General features: G+C 42.5%; 1 protein-coding gene across 3 annotated transcripts in view; it reads right to left on the bottom strand.

Annotated features, from left to right (window-relative positions):
• The window catches only part of LOC119187654 (uncharacterized), an 87,975-nt gene that overhangs the window by 50,097 nt on the left and 14,317 nt on the right, over positions 1-23,561 (bottom strand). For all 3 annotated transcript variants that reach the window (XM_037435738.2, XM_075878454.1, XM_037435739.2), the window contains exons 2-5: positions 14,278-14,485; positions 12,227-12,333; positions 10,666-10,868; positions 2,318-2,489 (exon numbers count right to left, since the gene is read on the bottom strand). In XM_037435738.2, coding sequence (XP_037291635.2) covers positions 2,318-2,489; positions 10,666-10,868; positions 12,227-12,333; positions 14,278-14,485 — 690 coding nt within the window. The remainder of the gene's footprint in view (positions 1-2,317; positions 2,490-10,665; positions 10,869-12,226; positions 12,334-14,277; positions 14,486-23,561) is intronic.

Below are 23,561 nucleotides of genomic sequence, written 5' to 3'. Positions count from 1 at the left end.
GATAGATAGATAGATAGATAGATAGATAGATAGATAGATAGATAGATAGATAGATAGATAGATAGATAGATAGATAGATAGATAGATAGATAGATAGATAGATAGATAGATAGATAGATAGATAGATAGATAGATAGATAGATAGATATGATTGATATGTGGGGCTTAACGTCCCAAAACCACCATATGATTATGAGAGACGCCGTAGTGAAGGGCTCCGGAAATTTTGACCACCTGGGGTTCTTTAACGTGCACCCCAATCTGAGCACACGGGCCTACAACATTTCCGCCTCCATCGGAAATGCAGCCGCCGCAGCCGGGATTCGATCCCGCGCCCTGCGGGTCAGCAGCCGAGTACCTTAGCCACTAGACCACCACGGCGGGGCTAGATAAATAGATAGATAGATAGATAGATAGATAGATAGATAGATAGATAGATAGATAGATAGATAGATAGATAGATAGATAGATAGATAGATAGATAGATAGATAGATAGGGTTAAAGTTCGCTGAGAAATGCTTTGCATTTATATTATTATTATTATTATTATTATTATTATTATTATTATTATTATTATTATTATTATTATTATTATTATTATTATTATTATTATTATTATTATTATTAAAAGTTGTACGTCCCAAAACGACAATATCGTTATGAGAGATGCCGTATATAGTGGAGGGCTCCAGAAATTCAGACAATCCGGTGTTCTTTAAACACAGCAAACTGAGTAGACGACTGACTTTGAAGTTGAATGAAAATAGGGGATTGCAATCTCCTCTATGGCTCCAGCGTTACACAAGTAGTAAAGGTTGACCAAAATATTCTAAATCTGACAAAGCTGCGGCTGAGCGTGTGTACTGCATGAAATATTTACAGTCAAAACGGTTTCATGACAGTGACGAGTTCAGCTAGTGCATTCTCAGAATTAACAAATGAGTAGCCGAGTTGATGCGTGAATCTGTTTTACAGACAACCGCGGCGAAGATCGGGTCCACACTGCACGTTTCTTCTTGCCGAAGAGCAGTGCTCGTGCCACAACGCCAGTGACCGGCATGATTAATTGATCAGTTTTTTTCACGCATATTATATGCACAGACTCGCAAAGAATTAAATATTATGTCATCACATGCATGGTTACGACGACTTGCATTCAATTTCGCCACGCTCACTCTGTATCCACTCACCGCGACGTTGCCGACATGATGGAAGCGTCCCGGTGACAATCTGTCTGTATGTTTATCTGCAATATTTACTAGAAGTGAAACGAGCTTCACGAGAGTGCTGCGTGTGCAGCCTTGTTACCTTCGGGAGTGGAAATTCGCGTGCTGCGGGTAGAATGAAAGAACCTGCCCGCAAGAGGACAAATGCCCACGAACAGGCCTGAAGGAGGCGCAGTGTTGAGATGGCAGAAAGATAGCGCAACAATCACGCTGACATCACTGCACTGTTGAAATATTGACTGAGTGGCGGCGCCCACATGTTCCCAAGAGGTGTTTCTGTGGTAACCGCCGCAAATGCCATATATGCATTTTTGATGTCACGCTTATTATCTTGTTGCTGTTTTTTATCATGAGAAAAAAATTAAAAGCACTTTTTCAAGTTTTCTTTCATAATAGAAGAACTCGCGCAAACCTAGGAATTGTTACGTTTTTATCAAGGCTGCTTTCATATGCCTCGCACTGTCTTCGGGTCATGACCACCGTAGTGTGACATTGGAGCTAACTCATGTGTCCGAGAAGCTCGGGCCATCTTACATAGCACAACCAGTGTGTTTTTAACGTGCACTGACAGTGCACAGTACACGAACCTCTAACATATGGCCTCCATAGAAACGTGAACGCCACGGCTGGAATCAAATACACGTCTTTCGGGCCGCGGTAATCACTGAGCCACTGCAGCAGCCTTGCTTAGTAGGTAAAATGTCTTATAGGATGCTCATGATAGACGAATAATCCCAGATTCAAGCAAGTCTAAGTGATGTAGTATTATACTTCAATATTTGAGCCTCACATGTCCACGGAATTTCGCCTATCACCACACCAAAATGATTTTGTTCGTGTATCGTGGCTACTGCCTGTATTCTAGTTCATCAGTCTAGTCTCTAATTTACTTTATGGCTTTTTTATCCTGTTTTTTCACCTAATTTCTCAAGCAAGTTTTCCCGAATGCAACATTGTTTATTGTGGCATCTTCGCCGATTCGTCAAAGACAGTAATAGAGCAATTTTAGAGCTCTCTGCTTTAAAATTTCAAGTACATTAACAAACACTTGCACACGTGAATTACATTATTTTAAAAATAGACTACTCACCTTGTACTTTTCTATCGCGGGCAGAATTAAACTGAAATCCGGCTTGTGAACTAACACAACTTTACATCCCTGGCCAAGATAACACATAGTCATCCAAAAGCCACCGACATGCATGAGTGCTGCGGAACCAAGCAGAATGTCGCCTTTTTGAAATATCGATGTATCCAGGTAGCTGCATGAACAAGACACAAAAATCGGGTAAGATATGAAATCGCTACGAACACGTCTTCACTTATTTGTCGGAGGAAAACATACCACTTACGCTTTACGTTAGTACAGCTCCTATGCCTCCTATTATTTTCTGTTCTTTTTTAGTTTATATTAGAGGTGACAGAACATTAAGCAAAAGTTCTTAGAGGAATAGAAATTTCGCAACAAGTGTAAATGATTTTTCAAAAATGTCTTATCTATGTCAGCGATTATTGAAAGGTGAATTTAACCCGTGCCTTCTGATTGATTGATTGATTGATTGATTGATTGATTGATTGATTGATTGGTGGGGTTTAACGTCCCAAAACCACCATATGATTATGGGAGGCGCCGTAGTGGAGGGCTCCAGAAATTTCGACCACCTGGGGTTCTTTAACGTGCACCCAACTCTGAACACACGGGCCTACAACATTTCCGCCTCCATCGTAAATGCAGCCGCAGCAGCTGGGATTCGATCCCATGACCTACAGGTCAGCAGCCGAGTACCTTAGCCACTCGACCACCGCGGCGGGGCTTGCCATCTGTTAAATCTGTATTGAAAACTCACAGGGTTCCATATCTTTTTGCCTAAAATGACGCAAAGACAAAAGCCTACGTCTGCTACTTTTCCTACTTAGTAGATGTGCTGGCTGAAGCTCCCTCAGCCCCCTCTGAAAGATTTCTGAACATGAAGAGGTATTGCTCGCCTCAAGGATCGGAGGCTTTGCAAGCTTTCTGCCACTCTTGTGGTTTTGCACTGCCTCCGCGGTCAAGCCACGTTTCACCAAGTGACGATGTCATATGATGACTTCATATATTTTGGCATACGGCGACTTTATTTCGTAACAGCCGTTTCTTGCATCGCACGTGTGGACACCGACGTCACGGGTCACCGCTGGTCAATTTACGCTTTCTATGCGGCGTCCTTGAGTTCCGCCGCAACAAACACGACAGGGCACTGCTGCATCACTTATGAGCAACTCAGCCAAAAGTGACACTGCTAAAAAAACTGTCATAAAAAGGTAGTAGCAACTATGCAAATTACCTTCAAAATCAGTGCTCGTTTACTGTGACAATTCTTTCTCTCTCGTCATTGATAATTATTGGCCCTACGATCTTTAACGTAACTGGAGTGTCACTAGGGCCTGTCGCAAGGTGCGATAGAAAACATCATTTCAATATTTTTTTTACGTTATTCAACTTTGAATTCAATCTGTGTCGTATACCCTCGTGCCCTCGGTGTGCTTGATTTTCTTGTCTAGATGTAGGACCAACTTAATATTATACTTGATAAAAATTAGTAATTGTTCAAATAAATCACGCAGGAAGGCCAAATCGAAGTTGAGAAATACCACGTTTTTTTTCACCTGCCGCATCCTGCTGCGTAGACTTTAAGCAGAATTGTTTCAGCTTAGCAGATCGTATGTTTTAAAGACGGTAGTCTTTCTTGGGGACCTTCGACGCAAAAATTTTGGTCTGTCTGCCTGTCTGTATGTCTTTCTACCTGTCTGCCTGTACATTTGTCTGTTTGTCCACCCTTACGGTACCCTTAACGGCACCAGACGATACCCCAAACGGCCGACCCCATCCGCAGCGTCCACCAATATTGCTCCAGATTCTGCGTTCATACTTGTGCAATTTTCAATTAATAAGCAAATTTTGCGCATATCTGAGGCACCAAAACAACACGTCATTATTCTATGTGTATGTCTCTTACTAGAAAAAGCATATGTAAGTAATTCTAAGGACCGTAGAGTTCATCACAATGCGTTGATCATGCAACCTTTGCGCGAAAAGGCAAGTATTTCTAACGCTTTGCTAATACGACACGATGATGGCACCTAACCGTCGCCTTGCGTTCTACACCTTATCACCTCCGAGATCAATGGGCAGGGCGCACGCGCTTTGTTTTCCAAGATAACTGCCACATAGCGCTCATGTCTTCCGTCTGACGTGACTTGATGCGCTCGTTCGGCTCCGCTGCACGCTCGAGGCACTCTAACGCAGTGCCACCAGAATACCATTCACCGACTTTCTTGCGCAGAACACCCAATACACGTTTTTTTTTACTCTCTCCAGACCCAAGACTTTCGTCTTTCGACGACATTTGCAGTGTAACATGCAGATACGGGGCCATTTTTTAGTAGCACCGGTTCATAGTAGGGTAAGTCAAGAAATAGCATACTGTCATGGTCTAGGTCGTTGCCATCACTGAGCTTTTTTTAGGGGCGAGGCTCCTCTTTGTCTATCTTTGTCACTAGTCACGCGTAACCGAGAGAAGAAGAGATAAGAAAAAAAGAAGTCAAAAGAAATGGACGACTATTTGTCGCCTCATTTCCTAGATGGCGCTACTCTACCACTTACTCTGCCGCTACTCTTAGAATGGCTGTTACTCTCCGTTTGACTGCAGCGCGCGCTTTGTCTGAGTGCGCGGAGAACGAGTGCCTCTCCCAGTCTCCTGGATAGTCGTCGTACGTGGCGGATCGTTGGTGGGGCATGGACAAAGCAGAGCGGCGGGCGCGTTAAAAACGCTTGCACTCGGCTTCCTTAGCTTGCGTCTCGTCGGTGTTACCCGCTCGCTGCCTGCATTCCCAAACGCAATCGGACGCATGGATGCATGTACGGATGGATGGACACACAGATGGATGGACGGACGGACGCTTCGGTGCACTAATCATCAACGTCGTAGATATGCTGTGATTTTATACTTCTTCCCGAAGTCAAGGCATTGTTTGGTGGCCTCACTCCCTCGGTTGGCCATGGTTTAAGAGTATCCAAGATTCTATGCTCAGAATGGCTTCGGCAGGCTTGACTGTACCGTCAAGCCCTGCAACTACAAATCCTAGGGAACGAACGCACAGCAGTTAAACAGAAGAAGTGTCGTGAACTCTGAAGCCTCGTAGACCGAAACGTCGAGTTCATGTGGCGTCAGACGCTCAGTTACCTGCGGGCCATCACACCAAGGAAGTCTCCAGCTGCTAAGGACTGTGTGCATGTTCTCGGGGATGTTTTTCTTCCCGACAACGTTAAGCACACCCTATGCCTCGGGCCAAAGTACGTGGTGGCACCTTCAAGAACACCGCACGAGCTCCTCACTCTGGTCAAGCAAGTCACCCGTCGTGCCCCTGACTCTAAATGTGATAGATTTGTTGCCCAAGGCGTGCAGGTGCTCTCGAGATGTAAGCCTTCGAACAAATTTGTCAATACAGGAAGCACTGTCGCGTACCTAAAGGCACATTCCTTGTCACTTCTACCGGCTGACAAGGAAGGTGGTTTTGCGGTTCTTCCTCGTTCAATGTTTAAGGTGAAAGCTATGCAGGCAATGCAGGCTCTTTTTAACGAGAATGATGAGATTGGTCTGGATAAGCTTAAGAAGCGTGCAAAAACTCTTACCGGGGCCCTGGGGTTTCAAAAGCTTTCGAAGGCGATAGATAGTTGCAAAAAGCTTAGCCTTGACCTGTTCTTTTCTGCGAAAACTCCCAAAATTGACTGCCCATTTCGGGTCATTGTAACAGAAAGGGGGACCTGGCAAAAGTCTCTAGCACTTTTCTTGCAAGAAAAGCTAAAACATATAACAATAGACGATCCTTCTTTGGTCAAGAACTCTGACGCTGTTATTGACATTATTGGATGAACTAACACAGGACTCCAGGCAATGTCTGTGGATATTAAGGACTTGTATTACTCTTTGCCGCATGACCAACTATTTAAATGTGTAGAGGAATCCATAGACAGGTTAGGATCATCAGCGTTTCAAACGCGTACTGGAATTCACAACAGCAGCTTATTAGAATTACTCAGTTTTTATTTGAAGGCCACTTTTTTATCATGGGAGGACAAAAAGTATTTACAAAAAAGTGGAATATGTATTGGTTCATGCTTGGCACCCATTCTTAGTGACATATTTCTAGCACATCATGATCGTGTCTTGTCAAACAAGCTTGACGACTCTGTAGTTTTTAAAGTTTGCCGTTTTGTTGATGATTACTTAGTGTTGTTGAAATGCGATAGTCAAAATTTTCAGACCGTTTCTTCTGACGTGTTGACAGTTTTCCGAGAGTGCCTGAAACCACTAGTTCTAACCCATGAATCACCCACTGATAAACTGAAGTTTCTAGATTTGAAGCTTTTGTTAGACTCCAGACATGTTTGCTGGATGTATGAACCAAGAAGCGGCAAGCCTCTTCTGCCTTTCAGCTCAGCTCACTCTAAATTGGTCAAGCGGGGCATCGCTAGCCTCTGCCTTGTTAATGCCTTAAAGAAGTCATGCCCCCACATGGTACACCACAGCTTTGCTCTACAAGTAGAGCGGCTTACCAAAGCTGGTTACCCCGCGCATGTTCTCGTTTCGGTGGCGGAAAAGCTGGTCACTGTCTTGAAGCGAGGCGACAAACCGGATAAGCGAAACAGTGTCAGAAAGAGCCGGCCTGTCGTACTGCCTTACGTGCACGACGTATCACACAGGCTAAAAAAGATTGCTCGAGACGCCAACGTTTTTGTGGTTTTTTCTGCCCCGGAAAAATTGCAGAGGCTTTGCAAACGGGTCAATGCACCTCGTGCAAATTCTGCCTCGTGCTCTGTCGCGCACAGGACACGCTACGTCCCATGCGCAGTGGGAGTCGTTTACTTGATTCCACTGACGTGTGGGTGCATCTATGTCGGGCAAACCGGCAGGTGCATAAATGACCGCCTCCGAGAACACCGAAACAGTGTGCACAATGTGGTACAAGGGCATCTTGGCATTCGTTGCCGAGATTGTGGGTGCACCCCTCTCTTTGATCAGTGCTCAATATTGGCAAGGCACAGGGACCAGCTTACCCGAGAAATAATTGAAGCCGAAAAAATACACTTGCTAGGAGATAAATGTGTAAGCACATCATCGATTGCGTTATCACAGGCTGAACGTGATTACCTAGCTGGGCTGGGCTTTGAGGCAATAGAGGACCTGTCACACGTGTTTTGTTACTGATGCGCAGATTAGGCGTGCATTTTACCTTCATGCTCTGTTATCATCCTTTTTAGCAGTATACCGGGTGTTCAAAATTAAGCTTTATGATTTTTTTAAAATTAGGCGCTCGAAGGCACGTGAGAACCACTTGTGCAAATAAGTTAAGCGGCCAGGGGGACAGAAAGTTAGATGATAATTATCGCTGTCAGCAGCCCAATTAACTAAAATTTAATAATTAACTTTTTACTGGCTGCGGTAAGTTGGCATGTTTATATTGAAAAAATGTAGGCAGTGGTGTTTGTACACAGTTTCAGTTGGAAGATTTTTTCTAGCACGCCTGTGTTCCGAGATATCCGGCTCCAAAGTTTAATTGTCTTTCGCACGATTACGCATGCAAGAGGGTGAGGGTCCGCGCAAAGCTCCTCCCTAAAGTGACGCATCTGTTGCGTGTGGTGTTTAGTGTGTGAAGAGGGTGGAAGCGTAGGCATAGGTGATAGCAATTACCCTTGCCCTCTTCGGCCGTCGAAATCAAAAATCGAAGAACGCTTGCAACCAGTGTCGTAACACGCAACTGCAGAGCCTCTAACGATAGTGGCAGATACCATGCCGAGATAATGGTGCGAGCGGAGAATCTGGATGCCAGTGCGCGTGCGTAATAATCACTAGAGAAGCATGCGTGGTCGTTGCCTGGGCTACGCGAATAGCGTGACTGCTGATGTCCGAGTACTGTAACTTTTATTGAAACAAGAGCAACAACTCCACCAATAATAACTGAAACAGTTTTATCCTTGCTAACGCATATTTCCTGCTGCTACATAAGCATATTTCGGTCATGCACAAATCTCATCGAAACTCTTCACCTCTCAAGACGTCAATGCCCCAAAAAGTGTTCAAAATGCCTGCCTTCGGCAGCAACGCAAAGCATGAACCGCTGTCGCGTCGACTCGATGACTCGGCGCAGTACTTCTGCAGGAATACTCGCACAGGCAGATGTTATCCTGTCCTTCATGTCATTAACATCGCTGGGCTCTGTTACGTAAACTCGATCTTTAACGTAGCCCCAAAGGAAAAAGTCGAGCGGAGAAAGGTCAGGTGATCTTGGTGGCCAAAACATCGCTCCTGCGCGCCCAATCCACTGTTGTGGAAAACGTCTGTCCAACCAGTTCTTCGCCCTGGTAGAAAAATGTGGTGGTGCTCCATCGTGCTGAAACCATACTTGGCGCAGGTCATTCAGGGAAAGACTGCAGACAAGATCATCAATGACAACACCTAATATTTCTTCTGTGTACATCTTTCCGTTCAAGTTGTCCTCAAAAAAGTGAGGTCCGATGATCCTGTCCCCGAGTATGCCGCACCACACATTCACACTCCAGCGAACTTGATGCTTGTGCTGCCTCAGCCAGTGTGGGTTTTCTTGTGCCCAATAATGGGCGTTGTGAAGATTAACACTTCCATTTCGGCAAAACCGAGCTTCATCAGTCCAAATTATTCTGTGCAAAAAGTCATTTTCTTGATCAGTTTTGATGAGGCCCCAATTGCAGAAGTCAACTCGCCTTTCAAAGTCCGCCTCATTTAGGTCCTGATGAAGGTAAACGTGATATGGATGGAACTTGTGCTTTCTTAAAACATTTGTGACTGTTCCGATGCTGCGACCGCACTGATCGGCAATCTGTCGGATGCTGAGCTCTGGCATCGAGGTTACGCACGCGACAACGTCGATTTCAAAGTCTTCATCGACGATTGCCTTCCTGGTCCGTCTCGGAAGGTGGACAGAGCCTGTTGTGCAGAAGCGTCGAAACAGGTTTGTGAAAGTGGGCCTTGTTGGAAGGGGACGGTGTGGGTGGCGAGACGCGTAAAGCTCCATTGCTAACGAAGCGTTGCCATTCATTTCAGCCATTGCAAGCACCACGTCTACTTTTACTTTGGTAGAATACCTCACGCCAGAAGCAGCCATATTAGCTCGAAAGGACTCCACGTGGATTTCCTTGGTAGACCTTCAATGCAGAGACGCTGTGCTCTAACCGGAGGCACCCTAGTGCAGGACGGTCCTGCTAACGCGTTCACAAGAAGATGTCTCAGTGTGATCTAAAGTCACGAAAAAACGTCGCGAAAAATGGTCTCCTGTTATCGCGTTCATCAGGATCATGCGTAAGGCTCATGGCGCACCGCGCTGTCACATTTTGATTTCGCCGGCCGAAGAGGGCAAGGGTAATTGCTATCACCTATGCCTACGCTTCCACCCTCTTCACACACTAAACACCACACGCAACAGATGCGTCACTTTAGGGAGGAGCTTTGCGCGGACCCTCACCCTCTTGCATGCGTAATCGTGCGAAAGACAATTAAACTTTGGAGCCGGATATCTCGGAACACAGGCGTGCTAGAAAAAATCTTCCAACTGAAACTGTGTACAAACACCACTGCCTACATTTTTTCAATATAAACATGCCAACTTACCGCAGCCAGTAAAAAGTTAATTATTAAATTTTAGTTAATTGGGCTGCTGACAGCGATAATTATCATCTAACTTTCTGTCCCCCTGGCCGCTTAACTTATTTGCACAAGTGGTTCTCACGTGCCTTCGAGCGCCTAATTTTAAAAAAATCATAAAGCTTAATTTTGAACACCCGGTATATTCTTGCCACTCTGTGAAATAAAGTTAGTTGGAAGTCAGCGCTCTTTCTGTCTACCCTGTCCTTTTTCCTTTGTTCGCGCGCTGAAACATCTTGCAAATATGACTACGCACCAACTAGCCCAAGTTCCCACTCTTGCAAATATTATACGTCTTCGCGCTTGTGAGAGCAATGCATAGACATATTCATCTCGTAGTATTGCTTTCAAGTTCCATTTCATCAATATACGAGAAAGTATGCGTGTAAACCATTTCTTGCTGATATTTGTATACCACCTGCTATTCATTTTTAATTGTGGCCTACTCTACTTACCAGAGCAGTCAAGTGCCATAAATTGCGCTCTTGTATATAGCGTCAAAGGTACGTCAACATTATGTATGAATTCCCTTTACAAATGTAAAGCGCACTTGCTCCGCAGCTTAGCCATTTGATACCGGGCTGTCATTGAGCAGTCAAGCCTCCTAAAACGTAAATTAGGTTTTAGCGATAAGTATTAAGTAGCGAACTCCAATTAGGCAGCGAATCTTCAACTCGCTCGTAAAATTACACAGAAGAGAAAGGAAACAAGAATGTCTCACCCATACGAAGTCACCTGGGCGATTACGTTGCGCTGTGTGATTTCCACACCCTTGGGAAGTCCTGTAGAACCACTCGAATATATTATTGCCATCGTGGTATCTGGGCTGACATCAGCCGGAGCCTCAAAGTTATCCAGAGGAGTTCTAACCAGTTCCGAGAGGCTCAGTGTCCCTTCGTAAGATCCCGTCGTAACAATGACAGCCTACAAATAATGTCACCCAATTAGCGGATAACAATGCGACTGTTATACCAACACAAGCTAGGCGTGTTGGCTGCTTCCATTGTTTCATTTTCACCTAAAGTACTATGGTCAGAATTCGGGGGCATGTGCACATATCGTCACCTCTTGTGGCAACAGCAGTGGGCTGAAGCAAATAATGAGAGGTATGCGAAAAAAAGTCTTATTAGGCAAAAAAGCTATTTATCAAAAGTGACTCCCAGCTCTAAACAGCAGATTCTTAATTGACAATTTTGTTAAAATTATTGTGTCGCAGCGCAAACCACGTGGCTTCCCAGAGTATACGATGGGACCCGATGTGTTTTCTAGTGGGTGCTGTTCCATTGTCCTGGAAAGTCATGCACTTTTTTGTGGGACACTAAAAAATTATCAAAATGTTTCAGTAATGTCTCTGTTGTATAGTTTCTAGAACAGTTTTTGATAACTATTTGCTCTTTTTTTGAAAAGATACAATTTTTTCTCGTGTTTCTCGTTCAGTTATCGCAGGCTGTCGTTGCTGCCGCCGAGATATGGCGCCACGTACAAATATCTCTCAGTCCTGGAATTGCTCAATTCCTCGTGTGGTCATGGCACGCGTGGTCATAGATTATTTTGGGAAACGGACTTAAAAAGTGCTGAGCAAGCTTTTAAGTGCACAGACAAAATTTCTATATAAGTTTTGCACTTGGTAAATATTTAACAATGACAGTACGTCTTATCAATGATAGTACTTCGACAGTACACTTTAACGTGTTTTATCCTCTTTGTGTGTTATTGACTACGCTGTGTTGGTCGCCGAAATATTGAACTGCCTATGGGTACTCATTTCACCTTAACATCATTCATTTATTCATTTATTCCGAACATTGACAACATGCTGAAACACCCAATGGGTTTCGTTTATGATATTGTACAAAACAAGTGAAATGAGTACACATCACTTATTGCTAGTCTGACAGGCGCCTTAGCGGATAAATATGTAATCATTAGCTCCACTCGTATGCTCCCAACAGAGGCGTAAATTCAAGTGAATTAACATTCTCACATTCAACCAAAGTAGGAATGCGGTGGATGTTCAAAAATTTTCGCTTTACTGGAACTACCTACTAGCACTTTGCACGACCACGGTGCTAGTTGAACAAGAAATCTTTTGTGTTTAGCATGCATGTATAGATCTCACTAAAGTTAGGCCACGGTCGATGTATGGTTATTATCTTAGGCGCAATTGCTTCGGGCATCCAAGCAAAATATTCTAATAGTGTCTGTAATAGTGTGTGGACCTTTTGGCACCACATCAGCATTCAAGAAAAGCAAAAAAAGAAATGCAATTGAGCAGAAATCACCTCTACTGACGCGATTCGTTCGTAAGCCTTCACTACTCGGCCTGCGTCATATATGTCGGTGACGACAAACTTCGGACGGCTGTCTTGAAACTGGTAATAAATTTCCCCTGTAAGAAAAAGAAAGTGACAATGTAGATCAGATCTGTGACAACCACCCAAGAAAATGGTGCTCTTGAATGCGAAAGATAAAACAGATAAAGCAGATAAAGGGCGCACGCATGACCAAGATCACTCATGATCGCATTTTCCTGCACACAGTCTTCACCGTTTGCTCTTCTTCACAAGCCAATGTTAAAAAACCAAGGTTTCATTGAATATAATCTTAAAATCTAGTAAAGTATATTTGGTGCCAGTTACTCAAGCTGGCTGCTTCTTAAAAACAAAGTGTATAGCTTTTTTAGTACATGAGCATTTTTAATTAAGCAAAAAGTACCTTGTTCCTAACAATCCGAGAACGTATAACATGACGTCTCATTTAGCCTTTGTCATGAAAGTATGAGTGACATGACTTTCCCAAAAGTTGTGAGTTTATACGTTGTTCGGGACGTAGTCTATTATTCAGGTCTCTAAATTGCCAAAATTAGAGCCGCGACACGGCCACCTCATCTGACTTTGCGCCCGCCGCTCTCCGGGGCGCCGTGCACAGTGTCTTCAGGATAAGATTAGGCCCCTGCAACAGACGAAACCAACGGGAGCCGACCAATACTAGTGCTTGTCTATCACGTGATCATGGCGCATTCTTTTCTTGAATTTCTCATTATTCGGCATCAATATTGTCCCGTTACGCTCTTTCTTATGGTCTTTTCTCTGCCTCTATCTCTACAATATACCAAACAATTAATATCATTGAAGAATACCTGGTTAGTTGGAATTATTTTAAACGCATTAGTGACTGGGGTAAAGTCTAGCAAATGACACTGAAGTCATCCGAAGAAAACTAGGTTACTGTCCCTTTTTTTAATTGTACCATCCTACTATCGCTTAATTTTCATCGTAGTCACCGATAGCCTGTTCAAGTGACTTTCGTGCGTGAGAAGCCTTCGCTAACTCGTTCAACTTACATTTGAGGGCGCTCAAAGCGCCGCGCGTTAGGCGGCAATCACGTGGTATTTTTTTAATTCACGCACTTTGAACCAACCCTAGAAAAAAATTAACCAGCGTTGTTATCTTAGCGTAACTTGAAAATTTTATTATTTTCGGATAAGAGCTGCAAGTATTGTATTGAAATTTTTTCTAGAGTCAGTATTTAAAAAGTTGATTAGGCAATCTTTGTGAATTACCGTGCTTGGCTGATCAAAAAAATATTCAGACGTGCTACATACAGCTAAGATCAATACTGCGCTAGTTGGGGACGCGTAGCACTCATTTTTATAATTTTAATTGCTTGATGCTTTTTAGCTGAAACACCCTGTATATACCAGTACACGTGTGATTTTTGACATCCAAAAACTTTACTGTCAGTAATTCAGAGCTGTCCGTGACATTTCGGCGGCCCTGAAACACAATAAATGAAAATTTCTGCCAGGTTTTTTTTATGTTGCCAACAATTTTCTATGTTTTCTGGGGATACGAATTTTGGATGATACGAATACTTTTGGTGGACTTGGCTTGTACTAGCGTGGCACATCATGGATAACCAACTCGCCTGAGTCACCACACTTTTGAACTTTTGGTGGCCCCGCGAGAGTCGTATCATTGAGTTTTTACTGTTAGAGCTACTGTTACTCTGTGACAGGCGCAATTCTGGTGTCTTTCGATAGTGCTGTCTTCTAGATCCATTCTATTCGTGAAGTTTTGATTCGTTCCGTCCAACTAACCATCTTCTAAGAAATACTAAACCCAACAACGGGTGGTTATCAGAACGTCAGTTTTGTTCCCCATTCCTGACGGCATGTACCCATCTATAAGACAAGACTATAGGGTAAAATTGAAACCAGGTTGCTTCTTCATAGATCGTCCCTTAGATTGAAAAGCACCTCACATGTCATTTCATGAAAGACATCAAAAGGTTATCGGGAAAGGGGAGGAGGGGGGGTCAGAAGCCTACGAACTCTCGGTCAGATGAGTCTTGGCCATGGCAGCAGTACCACCCGCGAAGAAAGCTCCACACATGGCGATCATGAGGTCAGCCCCGTTGGCGGCGTGGAAGCAAATAATGTCGCCCGTGCGCAGGCCTAGTCGCCGCAGACCGGCAGCCACTCGTAGAGAAGCGTCGTGCAGGTCGCCGAATGTGTACTGAGCACCCGTCCTGGCGTCCACCTGTGAATACACGTACGCGCACTCAATAATAACACATTGCACAGGTAGAACTAGCAGCCCTAATGAAAGAATAGCGCGTGTGCATAAGAGCATTCATCAGTATCTGCTAGTGCATACGTACGCATGAACTAACGTCTTATTAGGTTGAAAGCCTTACTTACATGGCTCATCAATCGAAAAATTCGACGCCTGAGGGTGTCGTGACGTGAATGATGCCAAAATTCTCTTGGCGTTAAATATATATGGGATGATGCTAAATGAATTGGAAGGCAAATTATCTGAATTTAACAGAAATTAAAAGTACATCAATGAACTATAAAATAAATAATAGCTGAATCAACATGCACAAAGGAAACCAAATGAATCAAAAGCAAATTTACTTACTTAACTAAAATTATGGATTAATTTATTAACTGAAGTTTCTCTCGAGAACAAATTGAGTGAATTAACACAGAATCAATACCACCGGGGTTGTGCAATGGTTACGGTGCTCTGCTGTTGCACAAAAAGCCGCGGGCCTTCGTATTACGATGGAGACGAAAGGCTAGATGCCCGTGTACTGTTCTATACACGTTACTGAAGCCCATGTGGCTGAAATTATCCGAAGTCATCCCCTACGACGTTCCTCATAGACTGTGCTACTATGGGAGGATAATCCCCATAAACCAACCAAGTGTTAATCAGGAATGAGTGAAGTGGGAGGAGTTGAAGTCTGTTAAAAAATAAATCAAGAGTGAGTCAAAGGGCATTAAGTTCATTGAAGAGTGAAATAAGTGTGAATCATGTGGCTTACATGAGAATTAGAGTGCATTAAAGTAAATCAAGGGTGACGCAAGTAAATTAAGAATGTCTCGCGAAGAGTAGCCTATTTTCTGTGATTTCTTCAGCGTTATCCAAACGGACCCAGTGACCTGTTAGCTTTTGCTGTGAGCAAGCTATGTAATGTACCAGCGCTGGCTAGAAGGTCACACTGGTTTGTTTTAACATCAAATACATGCCGGTGCCGTCAAGTAAGGGTAACCTTGGTTAGGATGCCAAAAAATTGCCCGCAGCTTCCCTCGGGGGAACACTGAGGAGGATGCGGAAGCATGTAATTGGTTAACGGGTGTTAAGTTGCGACTTACTTGGGTCGATGGCTAAATTGGTTAACGTGGTTGTGAAATGGGGTGTTAAATGAGTGAACACGTACGGCACGTATGCGAAAGGGCGGTGTTTTATTTATTGCGACGAACTTTGAGGACGATGGCTTTGTGGTCGGTAAAGTAAAGAGTGAGTGGATCGGGTTGCATCGGTCGTAGGTCGAAATTTGCAAAGACGTGGTCGATGCAGGTTCCGCGAACGGTGGTCGGCTGGTGGTGTTTGCAGTCGTCGTGCGTTGCGCGTTTCAGCGAGCGCGCGGCACAGATGGTGGGCGACGGCGCGACGGCGCATGCGCGCGCGTCAGCTGTCGAATGTTCGAGAAGCGGTGCGGACGGCGCACTACAAGGCGCGAGTATAAGATGCTTCGCATCTAAAAAATGCTACTATACTTCGCCTGGCAATACACGCACGCTATTAGCAAAGTTTGCTTTATCCCAACGCATCCACTCAAGTTCTGCCCATGGCCATGTCTGAGCGTGCGAGAGCATACACAGTCTACATTCAAGTTCACCAGTACTCAGTGAAAGATGTGAAGAGATTTGTGCCTATATAATATACCAATTGAAATATTACTGTGAACTAGTCAGAACTGCCTATCTAATGTGGTGTTCTAATCAGTAAGCGACAGAGGTGCTGCTGAAGGTTCGGCATTCAACCAGCCTCGTTAAACGACACTCCAACGTGCACTAGTGTTCTTTTTGTCTCTCTTTTTTTTCTGTGTTACCGTTCTGTATTTCCTTCCCTTGTGCAGGGTATCAAATTGAATATTCGTCGTCGGGCTAACCTCCTTTCCTTCCACATAACCTTCATTGCTCGCTCTTTCTCTCTTTATCATCCACATTCCTCTCAGTCAACCCCCTACGCCTAATACAGGGTCAAGGTATCTCCCATATTTTTATTTATTTATTTATTTATTTATTTATTTATTTAGATACCCTAATAGCCCGGATGGCATTGCTGAGGGGACATTTAAAAGGAATGAAATACAATCACATTTCAGGCATGCAGCAATGGACAAAAAACTAGAAATATAGTGCAGAAGCAATAACTTGTCACAAATAACAATAACATCTAGATTATTTTTTAGGCTTGCTCGGTTTCTGAAACGATCAAAATCAAAGATGGCATGCAGTATAAAATAAAATGAAGTGATCTACTGAAAAGTGTTATCGTGCTTGAGAAACAAGTGTGGTGCTAACTTGAAAAATCTATGATTGTTTATAGTGTCAACGCTAGATGGCAATGAATTCAATTTATCTATTGATAGTGCAAAAAGTGAATTCTGGTATTTTTTAGTGTGATAAAAACTGGTTTGACTTTAATGACATCGCCTACAGTAGCAGCTGCTGTGATGTCTCTCGTGGACACCCTGGTGGCCCAAACTCTTCCGGACCTTTAATAAATTTCTTGACTGACTCAATGAATGACTGACTTTATAAGCTTGGTTTAATCTAGACGAGATGTGGTGTGCGGCTAAAATATGAGATCAAGAAAAAGACATGGTGTAAAAGAAGAATAACCGGGCGAGTGTTCGATGCAAGGCGAGTGAATTCATACTATGAGTGCTTTTTTAGTTTTGTGACATTTTGAAATCGAGAATAAGATAACATGGACCAGTATGTTTTGTTTCGAACCACATCGAGGGGATTAGACCAGGTGACATCATGGAGATGTCGAATAAAAGATGCGAGCTCTAATGAAAGACGAATGAGTGAGTTATAGGCTAATAACCTGGTGTCCCGTTTCCCGAGATGAAGGCGTAATTTAGAGGGCGAGCTTCTTTAGGGCTTTGGAAGTTGTGCACTCTATGTGAATATTCTAGGTCAAGGTTGAATTAATATTACACCTAAGTATGTATACATAGTGTTTCAAGAATTGTATCCAATATTCTTTAAAATCACGCAAAGAAGTAATCTGCGTGCTACTTGCGGCATTGCCTTACCTGTGGCAGAAAACACCTTCAGATGCGTACAAACATTAATTACGGCAGTAATCATAAAAATTACCACAATTACCTGTTTAACCAGTGGTGATAGGTGGTCGGGTCAAGCGGGTGGATTCAAGCCCTTCCTACGAAACGTCCATAGCCACTTTGAAATTTTGGAAAAGCGGCCACTGGTTATCACCGCCGAGCAATGCAATGAGCATAATTTAGCTGGAGAAACCCAAACCAACGAACCAAACAGCGCATTTACCATTCACTTCAACGCCCTCAGTGACGACACTGTTTTCCTCGCCGTTATCAACCGTCAATTTAGACACTTCGCTTCGAGGTCGCTTATCGACGCTCGCTTATTCTTCTTCCCAATGCGAGGGAAACAGTGTCGTCATTGATGGTGTTATCGAAGTGATTGGCATATGCGCCGTTTGGTGCGTTGGTTTCGGTATCGCCAGCTGAATTGGCCAGATTGCATCGCTCCGCGGTGATAACCAGTGGCCACTTTTCCAAAATTTCGAAGTGGTTATGACCTATTCGTAGCAAGAGCTTCAATTCGCCCGTTTTACTCGACTGGCTAATACCACTGGTTCAATATTTATTTGTGTTAATTTCTATATTTATGCCGTAATCAATGTTTGTATTCATCTGAAGATTCCTTCTGCCACAGGAAGGCAACACCGCAAGTAGCACGCAGATACCTCCTTTCTGTCATTTTTTTTTAAATTTTGCACACATTTCTTGACACATCCTGCATGTCAAAATTGTGCCAGTTTTGATATTGTCAATTGTGTATGAGTCGGTCTGAGAATTTGCTGCCGTGCTAAACTTAAGAGGCTTTGTTTTATCTGTATTTATTTGCCTCTGCCATACGCTGCACCAATATGTCAGTTCACCGACGGCGGACTGCAAGTGAATAATGTCGATGGGAGACGTCATTTTCTTTTTTATATATTACGCAGTCATCCGCAAACATTCTAACAGATGCATTTATGTCAGTTACAATATTGTTGATGTAGAATGAAAAAAAAAACAAAAAAGTGGGGCCAGCACTGACCCCTGCTGTACCCCTGACAATGACGTGTTGTCTGTTTGAGATATGAACTTGTATTTTGACAAACCGTTCTCGCTTTGTTATGAAATGTTTGATTCATTTTGTTGTAATGTGGTCAACCTGCACATTGCGTACGTTTAAAATCAAGCGGTTCTGAGGGACACGATAGTTGCCTTCAAAAAAATTGATGAAGATTGCGTCAACGTGCATTGATGAGGACAGTGATTGATGAACATCTGTTACTAATTCAAGAACAATTGGGTTTGACAGGGCAAGCTTTTGCGAAAGCGATTGGTGATTTATAAAAAGTACGTTGTTGTCGTTTAGATATGTTATGATATGTCTGTGTATTGTGTGTTCCAGTAACTTGCAGATAATTGCGTTTACGATATGGGTCTGTAATTGCTTGGAAGAGAACTGTCACCGGACCTAGATATTGGTATTATGAACTCGGACTTTGAGTCTTCTGGCACGCATCCTGTGTAGATAGATTGCTGAATGATTAGTGGAAGTATGTATTCTGCTAACTATGGCCACGTTACGCCGTCGAACATCGCATAAGCTTTCGTTTGCAGTGGTGAGAATACTGGCAGCGCCTTCGCTTCGCGTATGATCCGATGCACGTGAGTGGCAGCCTGAAAAGGTGTTAGCTGAGAGACTGGTGGCATCTATTGAGGAATCGGGGAAGTGTCGGAAAAGCATGGCTCGTGAGGTGGTAAAATGACTTTACTTGATGACGAGCGTTTAGTGAGCTTAATTCATCTGCATCTTATGATCGCGAACGTTTTAAAGAAAGTCGAATAAAAAAGGTTAACCAAAGTTGCACACAGTTTTGTGAAAGCAGAACGTTCATCGTAAAAAAACTGTTTACAAAGAGTGTTATCGGCATCGCTATCACTTATCAGCGTTGACGAAAAAAAGACTCGTAACTTTTACAAAGGTTTCTCAGATCCCACAAAATTAATAGCAGGAAAGACCAAACAACGTTTACTTACAACATGGGCATAACCACCACTATAAAACCTGATTCATCATCACGTTGTCCAGCAACTATGTCTTTTTGCTTCTTTTTTTTAAAGATCATTTGTGACCACGTGACGCCACCCATGTATTCTAGATAATAAATGGTCAATAAGACTGAAAGACCGGATTTTAAGAGAGTACAAGCACTCGAGGATTAGACAGAAAGTTAGGTGGGCGATGAGATCTAAGTTTGAAGTTTGTTTACCACTTATTTACAGAGTGACATTAATTTTTTAAATCAAAACAAAGATACAATGTGTTGTGTGTAATGCGGGAAAAAAGCTGCGATACAAACACACCTTGAATAGCCCCACATCCCAACAAAAGAAGGCAGAAAGACTGACAGCATTCATGAGATCAACTAAAACAGTAGACACAAATACATAGTTGAAAGTAGAAAAATAATAAATATTTTATACGTGTAAGCAACATTTCACTCTTTAAAGAAATACAAGAAGTAGGAATCAGAAAACACAAAGAAACTTTTTTTTTTCATTTTTGCTTAATGTAACTAAAAATCGACTAGACATGTCTTGTCGCTATAGAAGGCGCAATCGCTGCAATGAAAAACTTAATTCATTCACTTTTTGTGAGAGTGAATGTTTCAGCATTTGGAGACCGTAGTTTGTTCGGCATCGAGGAACCCTCCAATAGTCGAGCTGTCTAGTAGGTCGAGACGAAGTGCTGCGCTTTAAGCATACTATGGAGATAAGGTTGTCATTTCGTTTCTTCATTGAAATTTTTCAGAAGCGCTAATAAGCAATGTTCATACATGTTTTGAAATCTTAAGACTAAAATTATTGAATAAAGACGAGATGTGCGCATTTACGATAAAACGTAAAGCATTCTTTGAGGTGTCAGTAATTTCACTTTAGAGTGTAAGGTGCCGTTACCCCATACCATAAGACCATAATATAACTGGGAAGAAAAAAAGCGTGTGGTAGATAACTAACATCTAAGTAATCGGTAGTAATGACTGACATCTCCTAAGCGTACCGAGTACCTTACTTAACTTCTTTTTTACCAGTTCACTATCTGAATCTCACAACATATGCTCATGAAAAACAATGCCTGAAGCTTGAGCCTTCGAAGAAAGATCAATCACGGAATCACGCAGATGAAGTTTTGAAGTAGCCTCGTACGTTGTTCCTTTTGAACAAAACATAACCGCTTTGGTTTTGGAACATTTTAATTGTAGAGAATCAGTAGTCGACCATGCAAAAAGTCATTTAGTGTCGAGTCTGCTGTTGAAATTAGATCATATGCATATGCCTGAAAAGAAAAAAGAAGTGTCATGTGTATATACGACTTATTTGATTGTGCAATTTAAATGATAATGTCGTTTTTGTAAGTAATGAAGAGTAACGGCCCCAACATACTACCTTGGAGTACAGCTCGAGCATTTTTTTTTTTTTGCAAAGATGACTGTTCTGAGTTTATACTTACAGTTGCCCTATCGCTCAAATAACTGGTGATTAAATTCAGTGCATTTCTCTATAATGCCGCAATGGGACAGTTTTCGTAAGAGAGTATTGTGATTTATCCGGTCAAAGGCTTTGAAGAAGTCAACAAATACGCCTACGGTAAGTTTCCTGTCCTCCATGTCGCCTAATATAATTTTCTTTTGCCGTAACAATGCTACCTCTGTCAACATCTCTGACCAAAAACCTCACTATGCTAGAATAACTACCAAGTGTTTTGCGAAAAAGTCGACATTTTTACAAATAATAATTTTTCTATAGGCTTTCAAAACAAGGGTAGAACTGATATAGATCTATAGTTTTTCAAATCATTTTTGTCTCTTCCCTTAAACAGCACTGTAACTTTTGCATGCTTCATTTGATGTGAGAAAATGCCTGTGCTTAGGTTATAAACTTATGTCAAGGGCACCGCTTATATACCTATCACCGAACAAACTGGTGCCATTTTTAAACCATCAATATCTTCTAATTCACTTTTCTTTAGTTTTTTTACAAACAATTTTAATGGCGTATTCATCTGTTGGGGGAAATAAACCGACAAAGCTACTGTTCGTACGGGCATGTAATGTAGTGCGGTAGTGTCACTGGCACTGTCCACTAAAAAAGTAAAATGATTACCACATTTCTCAGCCAATTCTTTGCCCCTGTATGTTCGATAACCTTCAGTTATCTCTTATACACTAAAATTAGCTTTAAAATATGCATTACTTTAATTTAACTTCCACACATCTCCTCGACCACTGGAACGCCCTCGTACATGCAATCATTATAATTGTGTTTGGCTTCTCTTTTCATAAGTTAAGTCAAGTTATTTTTATATTTTCGCAAGGAGCCCAATGCTTTTGGATCGCAATATTTTCGAAATAGTATACATTGCTATTTCTTTTTTCATTGATGACTTTTAACAGGTTCCTTGGGAATGAAGGCTTCCGCAAACGTTTCAACTCTTTTTTATTTCTTTGTAGGGAAAAACATCACTTTTAAATACGGAAAATTGTCTGCATAAAACATCTATAAACTGAGTTAGCTGATGAGCAGGAGAAGACTGCTGCCCAATTAGTACTGGAAATCGCATCTCTAAACAGCGAAAGAGAGTTTTCGTTTGTATTCTAGCACCAAAATTTGTAGTTTGGGTTTGATTCAATACCACACTTATCAATAACTAAATATATTGGCAAATGATCACTAAGTGTAATGTTTGCTGTCTCAGAAAACAGGCTTTCACGTGGTAAGTTCATTTGATGATATGTGGGGTTTAACGTCCCAAAACCACCATATGATTAGTGATAAGTTTGCAATGAAAAGGTCCAATAACGCAGAGCTAGTTGCTCGACCGCATTGTGCCTTAACTCTGACGGACTAACTGTCACACTGGTCATTTCATATGCTGACTTGACAACAGGAAATTGTGCATTTGAAAGTCTGGGCTGACTGCGATGTAAATCATGCATTTGAATGACAAGTTCAAGACAAGATTAGCTAGAGCTATTCTTATCATACAAATTTTCCATGAGCACTGGTGCATTCTAAGACAACGAGGGTGAGTCAAATGTAAATTTCCTCCAAAAACCACACACGCAGGCATTTGGTCGTGATATCGTAAAACAAATATTTCATGATTGATAGATATGTGAGGTGTAACGTCTCAAAACCACTATATGATTATGAGAGACGCCATAGTGGAGGGCTCCGGAAATTTAGATCACCTGGGGTTCTTTAAAGTGCCATCGTAAAACAAATATTTCATGAACCAACATAAACGCAGAATTATGAGCATACGCGGTATTTCACCCACTTGGCAACAAAAAAATAAACATGAAACAAACTAAAATTTTAGTTTACAGTGGCACCGTATTATCTGTGCCCACAACACAAACCGCCTCTTTCGCTGCACCAATTTCACAATGACGTGTGCATATAGTTGACGTCATCACTGTATTAAGTTTTGATCTTCGATGCATTATCAGTCTGCCGAGCGAGGATTTTACCATCGCGAACCCAGACAAATTTCCAACCACTCTCGCTCTTGTGCACCGTAGCCTGGCTAAAAATTTGTTTCAGCTCTGAGCACAGATGTTCATTTGCAAATCCAGCTGACTGAGAGTCAATGCCGAGATCAGAACATTTCAGGCTTGCTGCGTGCGCCTTCATCAAAATGTTGTCCCGGTTTTGTGTCTGCTCAAATTGCACAACCACATTTTTTTTGCTTGGGTTGTGTGCCGTTCGATATCAGTCACGACAAGTGCCACGCCCACATTTTTTCTAATTTTTATGACCAGTTGAAATAGGTATTCAGGGGATTCCTGCGGAAGGCTTTTAATTTCGACAGTTTGCAAGGATAACGTGGTCGCAGCAAGCACAATACAAGGTTGATGGTCAGAACACCGGAGAGATGTTTGCCCTTCAATGGGCGTGGGTAAGATGATGATGATGATGATGACG

This window comes from Rhipicephalus microplus, chromosome X (assembly GCF_043290135.1).
Source record: "Rhipicephalus microplus isolate Deutch F79 chromosome X, USDA_Rmic, whole genome shotgun sequence".
NCBI classification, from domain to species: Eukaryota; Metazoa; Arthropoda; class Arachnida; order Ixodida; family Ixodidae; genus Rhipicephalus; species Rhipicephalus microplus.
Note: the sequence above shows the minus strand (reverse complement) of the source record. Positions and strands in the feature narration are given on the sequence as shown.